At 49.4% G+C, this 21,158-nt stretch overlaps 1 protein-coding gene across 6 annotated transcripts in view; it reads left to right on the forward strand.

Annotated features, from left to right (window-relative positions):
- NEDD4L (NEDD4 like E3 ubiquitin protein ligase) overlaps positions 1-21,158 on the forward strand; it is a 340,490-nt gene that overhangs the window by 311,818 nt on the left and 7,514 nt on the right. For all 6 annotated transcript variants that reach the window (XM_041739415.1, XM_041739414.1, XM_041739418.1 and 3 more), the window contains 8 exons: positions 1,856-1,926; positions 3,617-3,712; positions 11,017-11,090; positions 13,560-13,620; positions 15,159-15,218; positions 16,665-16,772; positions 18,153-18,249; positions 18,851-18,923. In XM_041739415.1, coding sequence (XP_041595349.1) covers positions 1,856-1,926; positions 3,617-3,712; positions 11,017-11,090; positions 13,560-13,620; positions 15,159-15,218; positions 16,665-16,772; positions 18,153-18,249; positions 18,851-18,923 — 640 coding nt within the window. The remainder of the gene's footprint in view (positions 1-1,855; positions 1,927-3,616; positions 3,713-11,016; positions 11,091-13,559; positions 13,621-15,158; positions 15,219-16,664; positions 16,773-18,152; positions 18,250-18,850; positions 18,924-21,158) is intronic.

Here is a 21,158-nt window from a genome sequence, read left to right on the forward strand (position 1 = left end):
CTGTGCTCAGTGAGGAGTCTGCTTTTCCTTCTCACTCTGCTTGTCCCCCTGTGAGTGTGCACATTCACTCTCTTTCTAATAAATAAATAAAATCTTTTTAAAAATCTATTTTGGTGGGATCCCTGGGTGGCGCAGCGGTTTAGCGCCTGCCTTTGGCCCAGGGCGCGATCCTGGAGACCCGGGATCGAATCCCACGTCCGGCTCCCGGTGCATGGAGCCTGCTTCTCCCTCTGCCTGTGTCTCTGCCTCTCTCTCTCTGTGACTATCATAAATAAATAAAAATAAATCTTTAAAAAAATAAGTAAATAAAATAAATAAAAAATCTATTTTGGGCGGGGCCTGGATGGCTCAGTGGTTGAGTATCTACCTTTGGCTCAGGTCGTGATGCCAGGGTCCTGGGATCAAGTCCCACATCGGGCTCCCCTCGAGGAGCCTGCTTCTCCCTCTGCCTGCGTCTCTGCCTCTTTCTCTGTGTCTCTCATGAATAAATAAAATCTATAAAAAAATTTTAAAAATTAAAATATCTGTTTTTGAAGAATGTGGGCATAACACAGTTGAGGATAGAGAGCAGAGAGTAATATTTGAGGTCAAAATTATAATTACCATAGAAAATGAGGTTTTCTGAGTAATTATGTTAATTATTTGTGGAACTTTAGCTATTCCAGTGAAAATGGATGGCCCCTCTGTACTTCTCCCTTTAATATATCTTCACTGGTAATTGCTAGCTGATTTTGATCCACTTATTTCATGTTTTATTTTTGGTGGGGAAAGTGAACATTTTTTTTTTCCTGATTAGAAGGAAACTGCACTCATTATTTATGTATTTTATATATATATATATGTATATAAATATATTTTAATTCTGCGACTTGGGAGTTACACCATAGATTATTTTAGTTTGTATAGATAGATCCATTTTAGCTTTCTTAAAGGTCTGTTTATTTACCTTCTGCCAAGTGAGAAGACATTCTTAGTTGCTGCAGAGAAATCTAGAAAGAAGATAAGATCTTGGCCTCAGTGAACTTCAGTTCTGTGGGAGGGGATGGGCGAATAGGCAAGGAGCAGAAGAATGGGGGCCTGTAGGAAGAGGGAGCGTGGAAGGAGAAGGCAGCCTGGCAGGAGGGTCTGGGGAGTGGACCTGTGCCACACCTCGAGGGTGGGGTAGGAGTAGGCATTTAGGAGCTGGGGTCACTAGAGAGCCAAGGCTCTTGTGAGAGGAGGAGTGGAGAGAGGCAGGAACACAGCAGGGAGGAGGAGACTGCCACAGAGGGGAGAGCAGTGTGCCTGGGAATTCTTGAGTCGAGAATCAGAGGGCCCACAGGTGTGTGAGGCCAGAAGGGGAGCCCCACCCCCCCACCCCCCGCAGATCCTGTGCACTCCCCCTCCCCCGGAAGACAGCAAAGCCTTCTGGGTGGTCACCCTTGTTCCCCTCTTGCCCCCTTCCTGATTGTCTCCCCATTACTGCCCAAGCAGTGATCCCCAAGTGCAGGTGAATTTTCACCTGGCTTTTCCAGAACACCCGATCCCCAGGCGGCAGCCTGACTCTCCAGCACCCCCTGCGGGCTGTGCGCTCCCCAGACCCCTCGCTGCCTGTCCTGACAGGGCACCTTACCCTCTACTTCTCCTTTGTTCTCCCGCTCATGTGGCTTGTTTGAGCTGCAGACGCCTGCTTGGCCTTCAAGAAGCTCTTTTTCCCTCCGTGCTGTACTCTCTCCCTTTCCTGAGCCCCGCCTTCCCCTAGGCCAGGCCTGGCCTCTCATCCAACCTGTGGGCAGCTTAGTTTTTTATTTCATGCTCTGATGCACAGCAGTATCAAAGCTTTGAAACTAACCCCTGGTTTTCCACCATATCTTAGGTTTCTTCATTAGACCGTTTTACAAAATGATGTTGGGAAAGCAGATAACTCTGAATGACATGGAATCTGTGGTAAGTGAATATAGATCGCTCCCATGGGCGTCACGGGCCACCTTCGAGAGAGGTAGCTGAGACCACGTTGTAGTCACGGTGATTTTTGTGGGTGTTGTCATTCGCTATGAACAGGGAACATTGATTTGTCCAAGGAGTTAATTGCTCTCCCTGGCTTTTATAATAAGTAAATCGTTGTTCACATTTCCTAGATTCAGTGGTGCTTGAGGTGGGCAGACACAGATCTGGGCCACCTCACTTAACCCAGAACTGGTTTAACCAAATTAAATCCGAGGGTCGTGTGGGGATCTCACTGCAGCTCCAGCTCTCCATCGAAAACTAATAATATGACTGTTTAGAGATCCATCTGGTCTCCTTCTGTTTTCTGATCTCAAAAAATGGCAGGAGCACAGGCCAGAAAACAAAGAGAAGAGCATTTACCATCACCCCAGATGTGGAAGTGACCGGTACGGTCCAGGGGACAGGATGAACCCTGTTAGAAAATGATGCCAGGAGACACTCTCTGCAAAGTGATTCGGGCTTTCACGTTGCATTCAACTTACTCATTTTATCCAGGTTCACCATTTTAGGGTTGAAACGATTTTCTGTACAAACGAAAAATGACACTCTTCTCACAATGTACCTTTTGCTTCTGTTTTTCTTTTACTTTACCCATAGCCCCACACCATGGAGCTCCAGTCGAGCATGTGGGTGTTTGCCTGAGTGCCTGCGCACTCACAGGGCCATCAGGAAGCTCTTTGTCCCTTTGGGATATTTGCAGCTCTGCTTTCATATCCTGTCTCCTGATCAGAAAGCACCTGCATTGCCTTGGCCCTGGTGTAGTGTTGATGGTGTCTCTTATATAGTTGGGCGTATGAGCCATGTTCTCATTGTCTGCCAGCATCAGTCGGGGTTCTGCTCATCATCTCTCTCTGAAGGAAGAGGGTGACACCAGCAGTGCCCTTGAATCCACTCAGCTGGTTTTCCTGTGGGCGAGTCGCTACACTTACCAGCCTCAAATTTCTTTTCAGCTTCCACTTTTAACTTAGGCCTTTATTATAATGTAATGAGGAAGCTAGGAACATAGACATTTCTTTTAAAGTCTAAATCTTATACTCACCTGTTGATGGTTGGTGCACACATTCTCTCTTGCCTTCCCAGAGCCTGTCCGGCCCATCCCCAGTGGTGGAGCCCCCGGGCCTGCCCAAGAGAGATGAGCCCCGGGCCTTGTGGCTTGTGTTCTGGCTTTAACACCAGACCAGCCTTCCTGTTTGTTTATGGGACTTGCAGAGAGCAACCAAAGCACAGGAAAGGGGTATAAAATCATTGGTATTTAAAGTAGAACATTCTCTGTCTTTCCTGTTTTCCTCTGATGTTTTCACCCTTAAAAGATAGGAAGTATATTGATCTCTCCATGTTCAACTTGATAAGTTATTTCTGCCAAGCCAGGGCAGATTGCTTCCTCTACGCTTAACAGAAGGCAGGATTCAAGTCCAATCCCCTGTTAGTACCAAAACACTTTTTTGGTTTGGTTTGTATTTTAAATTGAAGGAGAAGAGTAGGTTTGGAGCAGAGCAGGAAACCTATTAGTGACGAAGTAATTCTTGAGCATTCTGAAGGGGATTACGTTAGAAGGACTCAATTATTTGAAGAAGTCAAATGAGTTTGTATGTGGGGAGTTTGTACTTAATTTCTGTGTCATTTCTTTTAGGATAGTGAATATTACAACTCTTTGAAATGGATCTTAGAAAATGATCCTACTGAACTGGACCTCATGTTCTGTATCGATGAAGAAAACTTTGGGCAGGTACGTGCGGGCCTCCCCAGGATTCCCTCCTTGACTTTCAATCTTTGCTTCTTCGCAGAAGGGCTGTTAACAGGACTCTGCTGGAAATTAAAACCACCTCTGAGAGCTTCACATGTTAATTAGCATCTCATTGTATCAGCACCTCCTTATCCTGCCAAGAAGCTAAGTTCTGATCACAACCCCCAAAGTTAGAGATCCTCAGTCCTCTAGGGCCTGAAGCCCATCTCCTTCATACCTAAAGCAAATCAGAATGTGAACATTTGGACCTTGGTTTTAGAATTTAAGTATTTCAAAAAATAGCGTGTTTACTTAGCGGTATAAGTACATGGGCTGGTTAGGTGATGTTGGGGGGGCCTTTAATGGTTCTGTGGTCACGGTGGAAACTGTCTTGTGGGGGGCTCAGCAGGCTTGGATTTTTCTAGCATTCCCTTCTGGCTCTGTGCCCACACTGTCATTAGGCTGAATTCACCATAAAGGTCAGTCTCAAAGATAAAATTGCCTGCTTGGAATTCTCATCACCATCCTAAAGTTCCTTAGAGTACATTTGTCTTAAACCCAAAACTTTTAATTCATTTGTCCCTAATGATAACAGGGCTTTTCAGGAGGTCTGCTCACCGTGTTACCCAACCCTGCTACCTGCCCTTTCACAAAAGCCCAAAGACAGTTCCCGTCTCCCAGAGCAAATCTCCATGACCTTGAAATTCATGAGACCATGGAGCCTGTGAAGGGTTGCCATATGGAAAATGAAACTGATCTTCCTTCTTGCTTCAGAGGTTATTAAAAGTGTTCTCCACTATCAAAAAATACCTGTCGCTTTACATTGCAGTACTCAGTTGTATGGGTGAAGCTAGGAAATCCGGTGCCTGCCCTCTTGGGTTCACTGTCTTAGAAAACAAACACAGACGTGCAGTTTGTCTACTTAAAAATTCTTTGTTGAGCCTCCTGTGACCTTCAGTCTGAAACCTTTTTTTTAAGCCTAGCTTATGACCTAGCACTGCCTACCTTTAGCCTTGTCTTTTGACTGCTCCATCTGCTCACCACAACAAGCATAGCGTCGTCCTATAACTTGTCCGCAGGGCCAGGTCCCTGTCTGGGGGGCACCCTCTGCATTCCTGCACCTTGTCTTCCCCCCTCCCATAACTCTCTCAGGCTGTCCTTTAATCATTTCCCACCTGCTATGTCCTGTGAGCCAACGTGGTATTGCCTGCACTCAGCCGCCACTGAGACCTACTGAAAGCTTACTGAGCAAATGAATGAATGGCACTAATCTAGGGTTTTTTTTTTTCTTCCCCCTGTTAATAATGTTGTAACAGAAGCTCCAAGTGTGAGAAAACAAAATAGTTGCTGTGACTTCGTTTTTTAAGCTGGACCTATGTAAGGGTCTTAACTGCCAATTTTCAAAGGGTAACACATGGATAGTTCTCCTGGAACTGTGTCTTCCTTTCATTTTTAACACATGGAGAAAGGAGTAGAAATAAAGAAGACTTAATATTGATCTTGTGTGTCGACTGCAAAAAAAAAAAAAAACTTCTATCCACTTATAGAAAACCATATGACTAACAGCACAGTTCAGAAGACGTTAGCAATGCCAGTGCTGGAAGCAAATGCACTAGGAAAGCTTCCTTAGTCACAGTTAGATGGAACTGTTTCTGCCTAATAAATGACAACCAAACACAAGATGTTTGGATTTTTAAGTAGACCTCTAATAAAAATTTTGATGATCGTTATAGTTCATATCAATTATTCATTAAAAAGAGTTCTCAGACCTCCTCATTTAGTGCTGTAGGCTCCTCTGCCTTTTGGATTTAATCAGGTAGAGTAATGCAGTAATCAAAACAGGCTCACAGGGGGAGTAAGAGAACAATTAGGTGCCCTGTTTGTTAAAATACTGCCTCCCCTTTTTAAAGTATTTTTTTAATTTTTATTTATTTATGATAGTCACACAGAGAGAGAGAGAGAGAGGCAGAGACATAGGCAGAGGGAGAAACAGGCTCCATGCACCGGGAGCCCGATGTGGGACTCGATCCAGGGTCTCCAGGATCGCACCCTGGGCCAAAGGCAGGCGCTAAACCGCTGCGCCACCCAGGGATCCCCTGCCTCCCCTTTTTAGAGAGCTAAGCTGATTAACAGGGAGCTAGTGTTATCTCTCTTGCATCCTGGGAAGAACTTTAGAGTAAATTAAGCAGCCACTTTCTGATCAGTCCAGTCCAGTCCGTCCCCAGCCCTGTTCATTTTAACTCCCGGATACTTCTCAAATCCATCCCGGATACTTCTCAAATCCCAGATACATCTCAAATCCAGATGGATTTCTCCCTTCCCATTCTTCCAACACCCAAGTCTAAGCTACAGTCTTGTCTCATGGACTCCTAGCTGGGCTTTTATAGCCACCTTGGCCTCCTGTAATGGCAGAGTGGCCCAACCTTTCAGGATGTAAGAATTGGCCTATCATTCCTCTGCCAGAAACTTTGAAGGATAAAGATCCAGATCATTGATTGGCCCCATGAGGTCCCACATGGTCTGGCCCCATCTGCCCTATCTCCAGATGCATTTTGCATCACAGAGCTGCCCCTCTTGCTCTCTGGGTCTGGTCTCACTGAACTTCTTGAACACGCCCAAGTTCCTTCTGGCCTCAGGACCTTTGCTCATGCCATCCTATCTTTTGGGAACATACTGCCCCCCACCTGTGGTCAGACATCCCTTCCTCAAGGAGCTGGACCCTGACCCCAGGCCATAATACTTCAGAGTATGTCCATGTCTCCCTGTGGCATATAGCATGGATGACTGTGCATTTATTTGTACGACTAGGTGTTGGGCATTAAGTGTAGCCTGTTGGTGTCATCACTGGGTGTGCATCTTGCCACTATGCACGCACATGCACAGAGCCTGGTACTGGGGAGACACTTTGAACAGAGCGGTTGAGCCAGTGTGGGCATCCACTGATGTGCAAGCCTCTCCCCTCTTCCAGCCCTCTGCAAAACTGTTGACTGTGCATTGCCATTGACTTTAACCCAAGAGGAAGTGCAGGCCTCCCTCTGGCCAGAACGTTGTCATTTCTTCAATGGCATGAAGTTGCCACACGTGGAGTGCACATGCAGCTGCCCTTCCTCGGTGCTATTAGCAGTGTTTTTTCAATTCTAAAACATCAGACCATCAAGTTGGGTGGTGGCTGTCATTTCACGGAAAGAAACTCCAGCTGTGGTCATGATCGTGCAGTGTTTTCTTTCTGGTTGATGAGAATTTGGAGCTGCTGGTTTCTGGGGCCTCACTGTGAGTGTCTCAGATGAATAGATTTCAATATTTGAACAGTCATCCTATGCTAAGCAGAAAGCATAAACCAGGCACTGGTGCACACATATGCACCTACACCCTGCAGGAGGAGGCACTTTCAGAGCTGTAATCAGTAGAAAGTCTTTATTGTCGGTTCAGATCAGCATCTGATCAGATTGCCTTGAAGACTAGAGAAGTGAGAACTCTTACAAACCTGTGCAATAGGGAGGGGTAGAGAATGGGCTGCAGCCTGCAGGAAAATTCTTTAGGACTTCGCATATATTAGGTTAAGGCATGCATTCTCTGCTGGGGTGGTTTCACCCCTGAGGGGGTAAAAACTAGTTCTTGGAGAACAGAAAGGTCTCAGCTATTACAGTTGTTTGTGGTGTTCCTAGAAGGCAACAAGTGTCCAGTGGATCTGTTTATTAAGATTTACTGGGAAGAAAAGGGCAGGGAGAGGGGAGGGGGCCTGAAAGGGCTCTTAAAGGGTGAAAAAAAATTTTTTTAAATGCTAAGAAACTGCATTGGGGAAGGGAATGATGAAAGGCAGAAACTGGATGTAGGAAGGAAGGTGAGCAACCGGGCAAGGTCATGGCTGCTGCTGGAAAGAACCAGACCAGGAGCCAACTGTGGAGGGGGCTCCGGGAATGTCAGAGGCTCTGGCTCCTCAAAGACCAGGTCAAGGAGCTAGAGAGATGGCACCTGGAGGAGAAGGTGCCAGGAGAAGGGCAGGTTGGCTCAGCTGCCTCGGTACCATGGCTCACGTTCATGTCTGCTTGGAGAGGCTGGCGAGGATGAGGGAGGCCTAGCGCTCATCCCACAGGGATCGTGGGGCACGTGTCCTCTCAGCAGGTGGGTGCTGGCCCCACAGCAAACAGTATCCAAGGTTGGGGCAGCAGGCAGCTGGACCTTGCTCTGTCCACGTCCTGCTTACTTGATAGGATCCACACGATTCCTCGGCAAACTGCTCGGACACTGGACATAAGGCATCTCTGCAAGATCTGGGGGATGTTAAATCCGAAGTTGTAACCTGCCAAGAGGAGGGCCTAGTTCTGTGAGTCACATCTCCTCATAGCTTCCTCTGATCTAGTTCATAGTCTTTATGAAGAAGAGAGATAACATCATCCTCAGGCTAGTTGACTTAAATGGATTTTTCCAGAAGCACAGACGGAGCACCTCCTGGGTATGAGCACTGTATTGGTGTCCTTCATATTGGGTCCCTGAGCTCAGACACAAGACAACGATGACCCTGGCCCAGAAGCAGGTGTAACAGAGGAAGTACGTATTCAGTGCAGTGGGGAGCTGGTGGGGTGGCAGGAAGCCGCGCTCTGCCTCCCAGTCAGTCTCCCTCTCAGCGAGGAAACGGAGAGAGTGGCACCTGCCTCACGGGGACCGTTATGTGAGCCCAGCACTGCACCTGGGCCACAGGCCGCCGTCTGTATCTGGCCCTTGGCAGCCACTTTAAAACGTGGAATTGGAGCAGCCGCTGCTACCCATTCAAGATGTTTTCTGTGAGAAGCCCGAGCAGGATGGAGACGGACCCCTGAAAGCTTGAGCTGGGACACTGGTTGCCAGGCTCTGGGAGCAAGACCTGGATCCTGCCCTGAGCCCCCCCAGCCCGCCTCCCCGAGAGACCTGCAGTCAGGGTCAACCACAAAACCAGACGGCTGCGCACGGACGGCTTGCTTGACCTTCTTACTTAACTCAGAGAGTGGGGTTCCCCCCCCCTTTTTTTTTTCTTTCAAAAGCAATTGTATTCGTTTATCTGATGACGTCAGTAGTAAACATAAAGCCAGCACAATAAAATTACATAAAAGTCATCCGTGGTTCCTACCACCTAGAGAACATTCACGATTAAAATTTTGATTTCTGTCTTCCGGAATTACTCCCGGTAAGCACATGCACACAGGACTTTTTTCTTTACAGAACGGAATTGTATGATGCGTACACTTCTAACTTAATATACCCCAAGTGCCTTTCTGTGTCAGGAAATGTCCTGTGTACCATTCTGTGGCCCCCCGATTCCACGTCCCGGACCGCCCCTTGTCCAGCCCGCCCCGTTGCAGGGCCTGTGGGCTGTCTCGTTACTGTACTACACGGGCAGCAGGACAATTGTAATCTTGGCATATACATCTTGTGCATCCGACCAGTTTTTTCCACTTGGAATAAATTCTGGAAGAGGAAGTATTAGGACCAGGGATGCTGTGCATTACAATTTGATGCCCGTTGCCGAACTCTCTTCCCAAACAGTTGAAGCAATTAAGCCCCCACCAGCAGCGGAGGGAAGAACGGTGTCCCTGGCGTCGGCAGTGCGGGCTCGCTGCCCCTCTGTCGTCGGGTGTTGCTCCGGGAGGCCCCCAGGTTCTCTTGTCCCCGCCGCTCCCCAGGAGTCCGCAGCCCCCGGAACAGACTCAGGGTCGCTGACCTGGGCTGCACGCCTCTCGGCCCCGGGAACTGGGCTCGTTTGCCGTGGATCCGACAGGGGACTCGGTCACCCAAAGGGAACGGCGTGACAGCCTCTGGGGAGGGAAAGGAAAAGCCATCGGGGGCTTGTTTAAAAATGCGGCGTATCAACAGATCCCCGCCTCGAACCTCCGAAGAGGTTTAACCCCAAGGAAGGCCCCACGTCCCCCATGAAGCTGCCGCGCGTGGCCTTGACCCGTGACCCGGGGCAGGGCAAGGGCGGCCTCGGGAAAGGAGGCAGCACCTGGGAGCCAAGCAAGATGGTAACGAGGGACGCGCACCCGAAACCCACGTGGGGGGCGGCGAGGAGTTGAAGTGGCTCGTAGAGTGGCGATCTGTCCGGGGTGGAAAGGCCAGGCCCCCCCCCGCCACTGGAGGTCTCGGGGGCCCGGCTGTCCCCGGCCTGGGGGCCCAGGCGGCGCATGGCACCGGCCGTCCGCTGCCCGAGCAGCACGTGTCCTCACAGCCCCAAAGCCCTTCTCCCCGTGACGGCGTGACCCGGAAACTTAGTCTGGAAAACCTCCCCCGCGGGCTGGTGCACCCCCTGAAATAGTCACGTGGGGAAAAAACCAGAGGGGATCTCCGCAAAATATCCATGCGGCTTTCCTCGAATAGATAGGAGGCTTGCGGGGGGAGGGGGGGAGGGGAGATTTTTTTCCTTTTTTTGTTTCGTTAAAATTTCTACGAGAGTAGACTTTATTTAAAAAAAAAAAAAATGAGGGTCCCTCCCTCCCTTGGCTTCTGCTGGGTATTGCTTTCTAGGGCCGGCCTGAATCACAGAAGGCCACGCTGGTTTTCAGCCACTTTGTTCCCAGTCCCCAGTGGTCCTGCAAGAGGGAGCTGGGGGGTCTGCATGCACATAGAAGGCCAGGCTTCTCGGAATATCAAGTAAATCCATACCTCAGCTTTGCTTTTGAAGCTGCCTTTTTTTTTTTTAAGTCCCTGCATTTTGCATTTTTGAAAGAAAATCCATGGGGCACTGGGTGGCTCAAAGAGTTGAGCATCTGACTCTTGGTTTCGGCCCAGGTTGTGATCTCGTGGGTCCTGGGATTGAGCCCCAAGTCTGCTTGAAGATTCTCTCCTTCAGCCCCTCTGCTGACGTACACATTCTCTCTCTCTCTCTCTCTCTCTCTCTCTCCCTCTCCCTCTCCCCCTCCCAAATAAATCTTTGGAGGAAACAAAGCCATGCGTCTTTTTTTTATGATTATAAAATCTAATTTTCAGAAACAAAGTGCGTGAGAATCTGGATCTCTGTAGTCTTGATGAACGTATCCTGTCTTTTCTATTAAGTATAATTTCTTGATAATGCTCTTCTCCACTGTTGGTAATGTATGGAGAATAATTAAAACTCTTAAATAACTGCAAAATAATTCACCTTTGTTAACATCTTTAAATGTGTAACATCTCAACAATTTAAAATCTCATTAGATATTCTTTTGTATACAGAGCCCATTTGCTAGGAAATCTTTCTGAATGAATTTTGCTTATCTGCCTTCCATAGTAAGACATTTTTACTCTGTAATGTGGAAAATAACGTCATGATGGTGATCATTGTTTTATCTTTGCAATTACAGACCTATCAAGTGGATCTGAAGCCCAATGGGTCAGAAATAATGGTGACAAATGAAAACAAGAGAGAATATATTGAGTACGTATACACATATTTACAGCTTTTTCTCACTAAATTGAGCAGCCTGTTTGGTTTATGTCCCTTGATGAAACAAAACAGCTCATGACTGTTGTGGTGGACATGCTCTCAACAATCTGAGTTCCTTTCTGGCTTGGGCTAATAGGAAGTCAAATTTTATTTTTTTTTTTAAGATTTATTTATTCATGAGAGACACAGAAACAGAGGCAGAGACACAGGCAGAGGGAGAGGCAAGCTCCTCACAGAGAGCCAGATGTGGGACTCAATCCCGGGTCTCCAGGATCATGCCCTGAGTCAAAGGCATATGCTTAACCACTGAGCCACCCAGGTGTCCCGGAAGTCAAATTTTAAGATGGAATGTTTGACTTGTAGCATATCTTCAGTGAGCTGCCTTACTTATAAAGGCGTCAAGAAAGGAGAAAAACTTGTACAGTATTGAGTACTACAGCAAACATGCTCTTAGAGTATGTGCTTATGTGGTCAAAAATTGAGATTTGCCGTGTTGGAACATAGTGTCAACAACCAGTGGGGTAAAATTAGGAATGACCAGAATAAAATATTTCATCTCTCTTCTGGTTTCTTTTTCCATAGTGAAAATAGAGGGAAAATAGTCAAAATGGCTAGGAAAATTCACACATGCAGACATAATGAGTTACTTCTGATGTTTATAATTTCTTAACCCAATCTCAGCCCCAGTTGGTGGAACAAAATGTTTAATCTTTGGGAAATCCAACTGTTAGGTAATCCTAGGGCATTTATACTAGCTAGAAGACTTTAGTCTGTTGGACACATTCCGTTTTCCTCTTTGGTACATGTGTGTGCTTCAGGCACCCGACTAGGATCTCCCTCGCCAGCCCTGGCACAGGGATGAGGTCAGTGTAGCAGTGTTTGGTTTCTGGGTCCCAGTGTCTGCATCTTGCTGGTTGCCACAGCCGCCTGAGCTCCGTGTCTGCCCTCAGTGCTCTATTTCAACAAGCTGGTTCCCTCCTCTCTCAACGTAATTGGTCAGAGGACTTGAATTTGGAGAATCAGCCAAGAGTCTTGGCATCTTTTAGGGTCATCCACAGATAAAGACCTATCCCTCATTAGAAATGGAGAGTCTTAGAGCCTCTGCTTAGAGACGCTGACAGAGCACACACTCTTACATAGCAGACTTCTCCCCGCCTCACAAGCTAAAAGCTAGCTATGCCTAAAAACAAATAAGATACTACAGTTCTTACCTGTTCACATTGGTTGGCACACTTGTTCTGAATTTGGACAATCTGAGCAGGCAGGACACCACCTTGGCAGATGCCATTGTCTTCATTGAAAGTATAGGCTTTGGGGCACCTGGATGGCTCAGTGGTTAAGCATCTGCCTTGGTCTCAGGGCATAATCCCGGGGTCCTGGGATCGAGTCCCACATTGAGCCTGCTTCTCCCTCTGCCTATGTCTCTGTCTTTCTCTCTCTCTCTCTCTCATGAATAAATAAAAAATAAAATCTTAAAAAAAAAAAAAAAGAAGAAGAAGAAGAAGAGAAAGTTCAGGCTTTGTGTGGATTTTTTAAAACACTGCCCCTGAGGGCAATGAGGGTCAGAAGACTGAGGGTTTGGATGTTGTGATACATATTATACATCATTCTTTGCACTTAATTCTTTGAGGTTTCAAATTTGGTGGGGAGTAGGCTTAGAGTTTCAGCTGGCTTCAGTGGAGAGGAAAGGATGATTAAAGTCTCCACCTGCCCTTGACACACGGGTCCCCCTGGCGCAAGAATGCCGTGACGGTTGCCAGGTGCGGTGATGCCTCGTGTGGCTGGGACTCGGACTGTTGCCATGGTGGCACTCGCAGGGGAGAGCCCTTTATGACAAGACCCTCGTGCCATTTCACGACAAAACGCCTTAGCTGGAGTCCAGCATGGATTTGCCTGGCATTGAATTCTGCTGTGCACTAAAGATCGTAACAGAGAAAATGGTTTCAGTACATTTCTGTTAAAGAGATCTCAGCATTAATCCTTCCAATTTTAGTATTAAAGGATTAGTGTTTTGCCGACAAGTTATGTGTCATTGTTGAAAACCAGTACACCAGATACTAGAGTGAAATGTGTCACAAAATGTACTGGACACTCCTTTTCAAAATCTGTGTACATGTTTTTGCACAGGTGGATGTGTATATGTGTGCATTTACGTGTCTATAGGTACGATGCACCTGTGTATTCACACTCGCGATTTTTTTTATGCCTTGTCACATTCGTATGCAACTTTGGTAGACTGAGGCTTGATAGGGGGCATAAAATATTTTTGAAATCCTGAGGTTTTAGGTTTCCCAGCAACTCCTGAGAGAATTACTGAGTAAACCAGGCTCTCGACCATGCCTTCTGTCCGCTGTTTGCGGGGGTTCCTCTGCCTTCCCCTCAGTGGGTGAGAAGGCTCCGGGAAACAAAGGGCGCTCGTGGTGACGAGGATGGTTCAGCACTCTCTCGTTTCTCCCACAGCTTAGTCATCCAGTGGAGGTTTGTGAACAGGGTCCAGAAGCAGATGAACGCCTTCTTGGAGGTACGTGGTCTGCCCCCAGCGAGTTGAGAGGGGAGGGCTGTCCTCCCTGGGGTTGGGGGCGGGGAGGGGGGAACCACCTGACCTGAGGTCAGGCCTGCTCAGCTCACACCTCGACCCGGCCCGGGGCCCTCAGCCACGCTTTCTTTTGCTTGGTGTCCACTTGCTCTGCTTCTGCCTAAGTCCCTCGCAGGCTTAGCTTCAGTGCAGGTCCACGGAAAACACATTTTCTTAGGCTGGGTTCTGTCTTCTACTGAGCCGTCTTGTGCCAGCTTTCCTCCCATTAGAGGGTGAAGCAGATGCTCCTCAGATCCAAATACTTAATGTCAGCGATGCTCCCAGGCCCCTGGCAGAGGGTGGGCGGGATTCATTATTTTTAAAAAGGGTTCCTTTTGGGGGCGACTGGGTGGCTTCGTCGGTGAAGCCTCTGCGTTCCATTCAGGTCATGATCCCAGGGTCCTGGGATCAGGCCCTGTGTCAGGCTCCCTGCTCAGCGGAGAATCTGCTTCTCCCTCTCTCCCTCTCTCTCCCTCCCCCTCTCCCCCCTCCCGCTCCCCCTCCTCCCCCCGCTCCCCCCTCTCTCCCCCCTCCCTTCTCCCCTGTCCCCCTCTCCCCCTCCCCCTTTCCCCCTTTTCCCTCTCCCCCTCCTTCTCCCCCTCCTCCTGCTCTCTTTCCCTCCTCCCTCCCCCCACCTCAAATAAATTTTTTTTAAAAAAAAGTTCATTTTGGCCAAAAGTAAAATTCCTTTTTAAGTCTTGGTAACAGGTTTAGTTATGTAAAGAGAACGTAGGAAGAAGCCCCAAGTGCACGGTATGAATTTCCACTGAACCAGTGCAGATTCTCATTAAGCAACGCTCTCCTTGGCTTGCCCCAGCTCAGTCACCTGCGGTAAAGCTCTAGGCCCAGCAGAACACTCAAAAATAATTCAGGGACTTAAAGCATGAAATGTGAGTTAGACTTGCAAGAGGACAGCAGGTTTTATACTTTGTTTGCATAAGAAACCCTGGAAGTGGGGTCCTGGCACCCCCACCCCCACCACGGTGATCCCACTTTCAGAACCAGACACCTGCGAGGCCCAGCAGCACGGAGCATCTCACCTGACCTCCCAGGGTTCATGGTTCACTCGGGAGCTAGCGCGGGCTCTCAGCGCTCCTCTCTCCTCTATTGGGTCACACCGCCCCCTTATGTAGCTCACGTCTATGCCTTCGGTACCTTATTTTTAAACATGTTCTCTTGCACATGTTTTAGGACACACTGACTCATAGCTGTGTCATAAAATGGTTTTGGAAAGCGCCTGCCTACAGTCATCCACATTTTCAGAGGGTTTCTGAGATTGCTCAGATACCTGAACCTTCTAGATTCTACTTTTCTAAATTTTTACCATGTGACTATGCTGTTTTTATTAGAACTACAGTTACAGGATACCGTCGCTTTTATATAAATCATCAGCAAAGAATGTGTTTTGTCCTGGGTTTTTTTTCTGTAAAATTTGTCTCTTTCAAGGAAAAAAGGCATTTAAGGGGATTTTTTTTTTCTTTCAGGGATTCACAGAACTGCTTCCTATTGATTTGATTAAAATTTTCGATGAAAATGAGCTGGAGGTTTGTATTTTAAACACTTTCTGTAAAAGTAGATATCTTTAAATAGTATCTTATTACTCTCTGGTCCATAATGTCCTAGGGAGTAAGCTTGGCTGGATTCTACTCTCTCTTACGGGTGTGTTCATGGATTTTAGAGTAAGGAATAGTGAGCCTAAGCCACCTGTAGATTCCTCACCCAGGGAGAGGGTCGTTCTGGACACACCAGGCAAGTAGAGGCCCACCGAGCTGTGTTGGGTTCACGCCCAGGTGTACCAGGTAAGGAGAATTGCTTCTGATAGAGTCATGGTTGGGACACCAGTTGGGGTGGCAGCCTGCTGCCTGCGAGGCTGGACTGGGTGAGGTCCTGCACCTCTGCTCCACACGGTGGTAGCTGAATGCAACCTTTGCCAGGAAGCGAGCACCAGGGGCCGTAGAACAGACGCCTCTACGAACCTGACCTGGTTTATACTGAGTAAGGAACAACTTCAGGGGACGACAGGGTCGTAGCAGGAAGCAGTTTGTATTAGATTGTTTCAGCTTCTTCGTGTTGACCAAGATGAAAACTAGCAACTTAAAAAGTACAGGGATCTCTCGCCCTTTGTTGTGTTGAGAGAAATAGGAGGAGGAAGGCTGTGTCTGGAGAAACTGTTACCCATTTGTCCGGGCCACGTATCGGATGAAGCATTTCTCATAGTCTAGCCTTCTGTTCATTTTTCTTGAAATAGAAACTTCAAGACAGATGGTGTCAAAATCCTGTAGTGTGAGTCCTTTGTTTGATAAGTAGGGAAACTGAGGCAGGGAGCAGGTAAGGGCCTCCCAGGTTTGGGCATAGTCAGGCCTAGGATCTGTTCTCGGGCTTCTGGTTTAGTTCTAGTTCTCCTTCCATTTTTCTTTGCTGCCTCTGCAGGAATACCATACTGACTTTTCCCCAGGAATCCTTCCTGGTTTGGGGGTTAGGTGGTAAGAGGAGCCCTGAGACTCCATCACAGACCTGGTGGTCACTGCCTCAGTACAGGTCTGCATCCACACATCTCTGGACAGGAGCTGGCCGAGAGAGGAGCTCTGGCTGCCATAGTGCACGAATTCTCCTGGGGGCTGGGGGTTAGTTCAGATGTTGAGACCTACAACATCTCAGAAGGGGAAACAGCTGGCGTAATGAGCAGCTGTAAACGCAGCACAAGAGCTCAGATTGGAAGGGTGGGCAGGACACAGGCATGGAGTGGCATCTCCACCACGAGAGGCTGTGGCCTGAACACGCATCAGAACTGGGTCCCCCTCCTTACCTGCGCTGCCTCTGTGACCTGAAGTGGCAGGAAAATGTTGTCCCCATCATGTGTTTTTAAGAGCTGCCAGTTTACCTGCTTTGCTCGTGACACAGTGCTGGTGTTGAGGAAAGGTTCCTCCCTCCATGGCTGATTCTTCTGTGTTCAGACGTGCCCTGCTCACACCCGGTCATCTCCCTCCTAGTTGCTGATGTGCGGCCTTGGCGATGTGGACGTGAACGATTGGAGACAGCATTCTATTTACAAGAATGGCTACTGCCCCAACCACCCTGTCATTCAGTGGTTCTGGAAGGTAAGGCCTCTGCTGTCTGGGTGCTCCTCGGCCTGGGTTGGAAGTGAGGACCCTGTGCTGTCCTGCCTCTGGGACCCAGGGCTCTGTGAGCGTCGGGACCCCTGGGGACAGACAGCTGCCCCTCCCTGCCGTTTTCCCATAGCTCTAATGGGCAGCTCCTCCTGCCTAGGGTCCATCCTTAGCAAAGCACTTTCTCCTCCTTGACCACCTGACTAAAGTGGCTCTATTTGAAGAGCCCACTGAGGAGGATCAAGTAGGTAGTTGCATTCAGGAGTTAGAACCGGCCCGCCAAAGCGTAACTAAGAATATGGGTGGCTTCTCAGGGTGAAACGTGCTTTGGGGCAGACTTCTCCAAGGTGCCATTTTGGGTCAGAAAATCATTTTCCGCATTGTATTGGTTCATTCCAACAAACATTTTGTGATCTTTATATCCTTCAGCCAAAGATGCAAATGAAATTTGATTTACTATCTTAGGGCCAGTGTTTGCTTTCTCTTGAGCTTTGGAGAGAAATAAAATAGGAATGAGTTGAGTCCCAGGGAGAAACTATTAACTGCCTTCCAAAGAACAGTTTAAGGCGGGGGTGAAAGGCTGATGACTCACAAAACTAAGAACTCCCATAACTTGTTTCCATTTCTGAATATTTATTATTAATACAATTCAAGCAGTAGCAGAAACAAGAGAGAAAATGTTAAAAACAGACTCTTCGGGCAGCCCAAGTGGCTCAGTGGCTTAGCACCACCTTCGGCCCAGGGTGTGATCCTGGAAAGCCAGGATCGAGTCCTGCATCGGGTTCCCTGCATGGAGCCTGCTTCCCCCTCTGCCTGTGTCTCTGCCTCTCTCTCTGTCTCTCTCATGAATAAACAAATAGAATCTTTAAAAAAAAAAAAATCTTCAAAGCCCAGTCCACATGTCTGCTTGGTTCTTGTCGTAACTCAGATGTGCAGCATACACGGAGTATTTTCGAGGCCTATCCTGCTTCTGCTTTTCTCTCCTTTTATAAAACGTCATCTTCAGAGAATGTGTCTACAGCCAGAAACGTCACCTCCTACCCTGGGTTCCCCTGGGGTTGGCGCTTCCCGGGCACTGGATCCTGTGCACGAACCGGCCCCCGGGGGCGCTGGCACGCCTCGCCCACAGAAACGAGCTCGGTGCCATCAGAGTTTGCTTTGTATCTCATTTCTTTTGACCCGTTGGCAGAAGAAGAAAGAGCCACGGTGATCTCTTGTTCCCTAAGATTACTCAGGCAGTGTCCTGGCGCCCATTAAAAAAAAGACTCAGTCACAGTCACCTGGCTGGGGCTTATGCTGAGGTCGTTCTGATGAAGTGTTGCGGGGCTGTCGCGTTAGGGCAGCGCAGTGACCCCCTGCCCCCCTCCCCAGGCTGTGCTGCTCATGGACGCGGAGAAGCGGATCCGGCTACTGCAGTTCGTCACGGGGACATCCCGGGTACCTATGAACGGATTCGCCGAACTTTATGGTGAGCGGGGTACTGTTAGGTTCCCTGCTCCTCCTGTGACCTTCTCCATCCCCCACCCTGCCCTCAAGATATGGGTGTCACCTGTAGGCCTCGCACAAGGACTGCAGTTGGGGAGGTGGCCTTGTGCTGCCACCAGGGTGCTTTGTGCTCTTACTTTTGGGGAGAGGAGGGAGGGAGGCTTGGGGTTTTGTGCAGAGAAAAGTGGGTCTTTTCTGTTTTCCTTGTCTTCTATTTTGGTGTGTCTCGGAGGACTCCGTACCCCAGTACACAGACTCCCTGTACGGTGCTCACCGAGATGCTAGGACCAACATCACTCTGTGCCCTGCGTGTTAGTGGTCGCGTCTCGTTCCCCTGCACCCCAAAGTAGCGTTGTGTGGGTGCTGCAGGCCTCGGCTGGAAGGCTGCACTTCTGAGCCCCGTTTGCAGCGTCGTGGAGCCCGTGCCCCGAGGCTGAGCAGGCCCCTGACTGCTCCCAAGGGCAGCTCCTCATCCTGTCTGGGAGGCAGCGAGGGTGTCCCCGGCTCCCCCCGGGCGTGCCCGCTCACCTTCTCCCCTTTCCTCGAAGCCCCACTCCAGCTTTGTTCTTTTTTTTTTTGTCCAGGTTCCAATGGTCCTCAGCTGTTTACAATAGAGCAATGGGGGAGTCCTGACAAGCTGCCCAGAGCTCACACGTGGTGAGTGACAGGAGCACACCGTCGTCCACAAATAGTGTTTTACATACTTAGCTGGGGCTGGCGCTGGGCTGGGGGTCACGGAGAGCTGTGTCCATGCTGACAGACTGAGTTGTAGTGCTGGTGAAACCCAAACCAGGTGCTGCATGGACCTGGTGTGTGTGGTCATAAAGGGCTAATCCCCCACCCAAGCTGGGGGGAGTTCCTTCTCCAACCCCCCCCCTTCCCCCCTTCATCCAGGAAGCAGGGATCCACTGTGTTCGCTGTCCTTGGGTACGACTGTTCTCAAACTCTGTAGACAGATTGGGTTTTTACTCCAAACTTTAATTGGTTTTTGTCCCCAGGCATAAAATTCCCTGGGGAAACATTGTTTTAATAGGCCTGTCCTGGAGGCACCAGGGTGGCTCAGTCAGTTAAGCGTCTGACTCTTGATTTCAGCTTGGGTCACGCTCTCAGAGTCATGGGATCCAGCCCCGTGTTGGGCTGCATACTCAGTGGGGAGGCTGCTTGTCCCCCTCCCTCTACTCTTCCTCCTCTCTCTCTCTCTCATATGAGAACATAAATAAAATATTAAAACATAAAAGACTTCTCATGGCCACCAGTCACCTCTCAGTCCCTGGAATTAAGCAACAATATGACTGGCTTGAGGGAGGCTGAGACAGACGCCCCCTCCCTGGGGGCCGGGGGGGAGACAGGTGTGCAAGGCCCACACCAAGAGGAATGAAGCTTAGCAGCTCTTGGGGAGCTCCTGCTGCTGCAGGCGCCAGTGGTCCTCCTGTAGGTTTTCCCCCACAGACTTGTATTTCTTGCTCCTGGGAAGCCAGTGGACGTGGGCCCTCTGACAAACGGTGAGCCGCAGCCCTGCTCTCCTCCCCAGCAGCGAAGCCTCTTGAGAGCCCCCCTGAGCTGCAGGGCACGGGAAGCGCCTTCCCACCCTCAAAGTGCCAGCTAGGAAGGGACTCTCACGGATGCGTATTTGTGGAAAACGGGCTGCGGGAGGTTCTCTGGTTCCCTCCTCTTGCCTTGCTGGACAGAGCATAGCCCATGTTTACTGTTCCGGGGACTCTTTCTGCAGTGACTCTGGGCCTTGCCCATCCGGCCCTGGAAAGCAAGCAATTCCAGCTAAAACTGGCAGGTCTCCAAAGTGGTGGTTGCCGTCATTCTCTGTCTTTATTCTAGAGGGAGGATGTGTTGGTAGCTTGGAGCTTTTACCCCAGACAGTGTTGGAGTCTGCGGTGCCTTTGTGCGGAAGGCGGTCAGCACAGAGCCAGGCCCCGGGGCTGCTGGGATTGACGCACAAGCTCCGGGCCTCGCAGTCTGCTGACCATAAGGAGGAGGAAGAGCTGCCTTGCCAGGCACTGTGGCGTCTCTAGGCGGCCTTACGGGGTGCTGGCATCACCCTCGGCAGCGAGGAAGCTGGCCCCGCGGTTGCGCCACTCACAGGTGCCCGAGGCCCAGGATTTGAACTCTGCTCTGCCAGAGTCAGAGCCTCCGCACTAACCACTGCGCTAGATCTGCGGCCCCTGTTCAGTCGAGTGTCCATCCTGTGTCCTCCCATGCCCCGGGGGGCAGGTGTCTTCCTGTCGAACTTTTCTTCTGTTTCCAAGTCCACATGGCTTGGATCACAACCAAAACATGGTGTGCTGCCCAGATCAGACCTCTGAATTCCATGGTTCCCAATGTCAGCTGCGCATTGGAACCACCTAGAAAGTTTTGTGGGTTTTTTTGTTTTTTTGTTTTTATCAATACTGATGCCAGGGTCCTGCCCCCAGAGATTTGGACTTGGTTGGTTTGGTGGGTAGCCTGAGCCGCAGGATTTTCAGAACTCCCCGGGTGGTTCTGGCCAAGCTAGAGCTTAAAATCCCTGCCCCTTCCCTAGGACGAAGCTCTGCCCCTGGCAGGGAAGCAGCCCAGGGGGCTCTTACCAGAGCCTCTTTGCTTCTCTGTGGGTCACAGAAATAAAAGGCCCACAAGTTTTCCTGCTGATGCTCTCTGTAGATGACTGCTGCCCGGTGAAGCGGGCGCTGGGTGCAGGTGCAGAGCCTGATAGACATTGTCACAGAGATTGGTGAGGAAAGTGGGGAGTGAGCTTGCTGGCTGCACCAGCACCCGAGAGACTCTCTGTGTCCCAGGCACAGCTGTGCTGTGTCGGGGAGGAGGCCAGTATGGCCAGGCCGTTGGCCCCTGCAGCCTGGAGCTGATGTGCAGAGGCCTCTGTGAGTCCCAGCCAGAGCCAGC

This window comes from Vulpes lagopus, chromosome 24 (assembly GCF_018345385.1).
Source record: "Vulpes lagopus strain Blue_001 chromosome 24, ASM1834538v1, whole genome shotgun sequence".
Taxonomy (NCBI): domain Eukaryota; kingdom Metazoa; phylum Chordata; class Mammalia; order Carnivora; family Canidae; genus Vulpes; species Vulpes lagopus.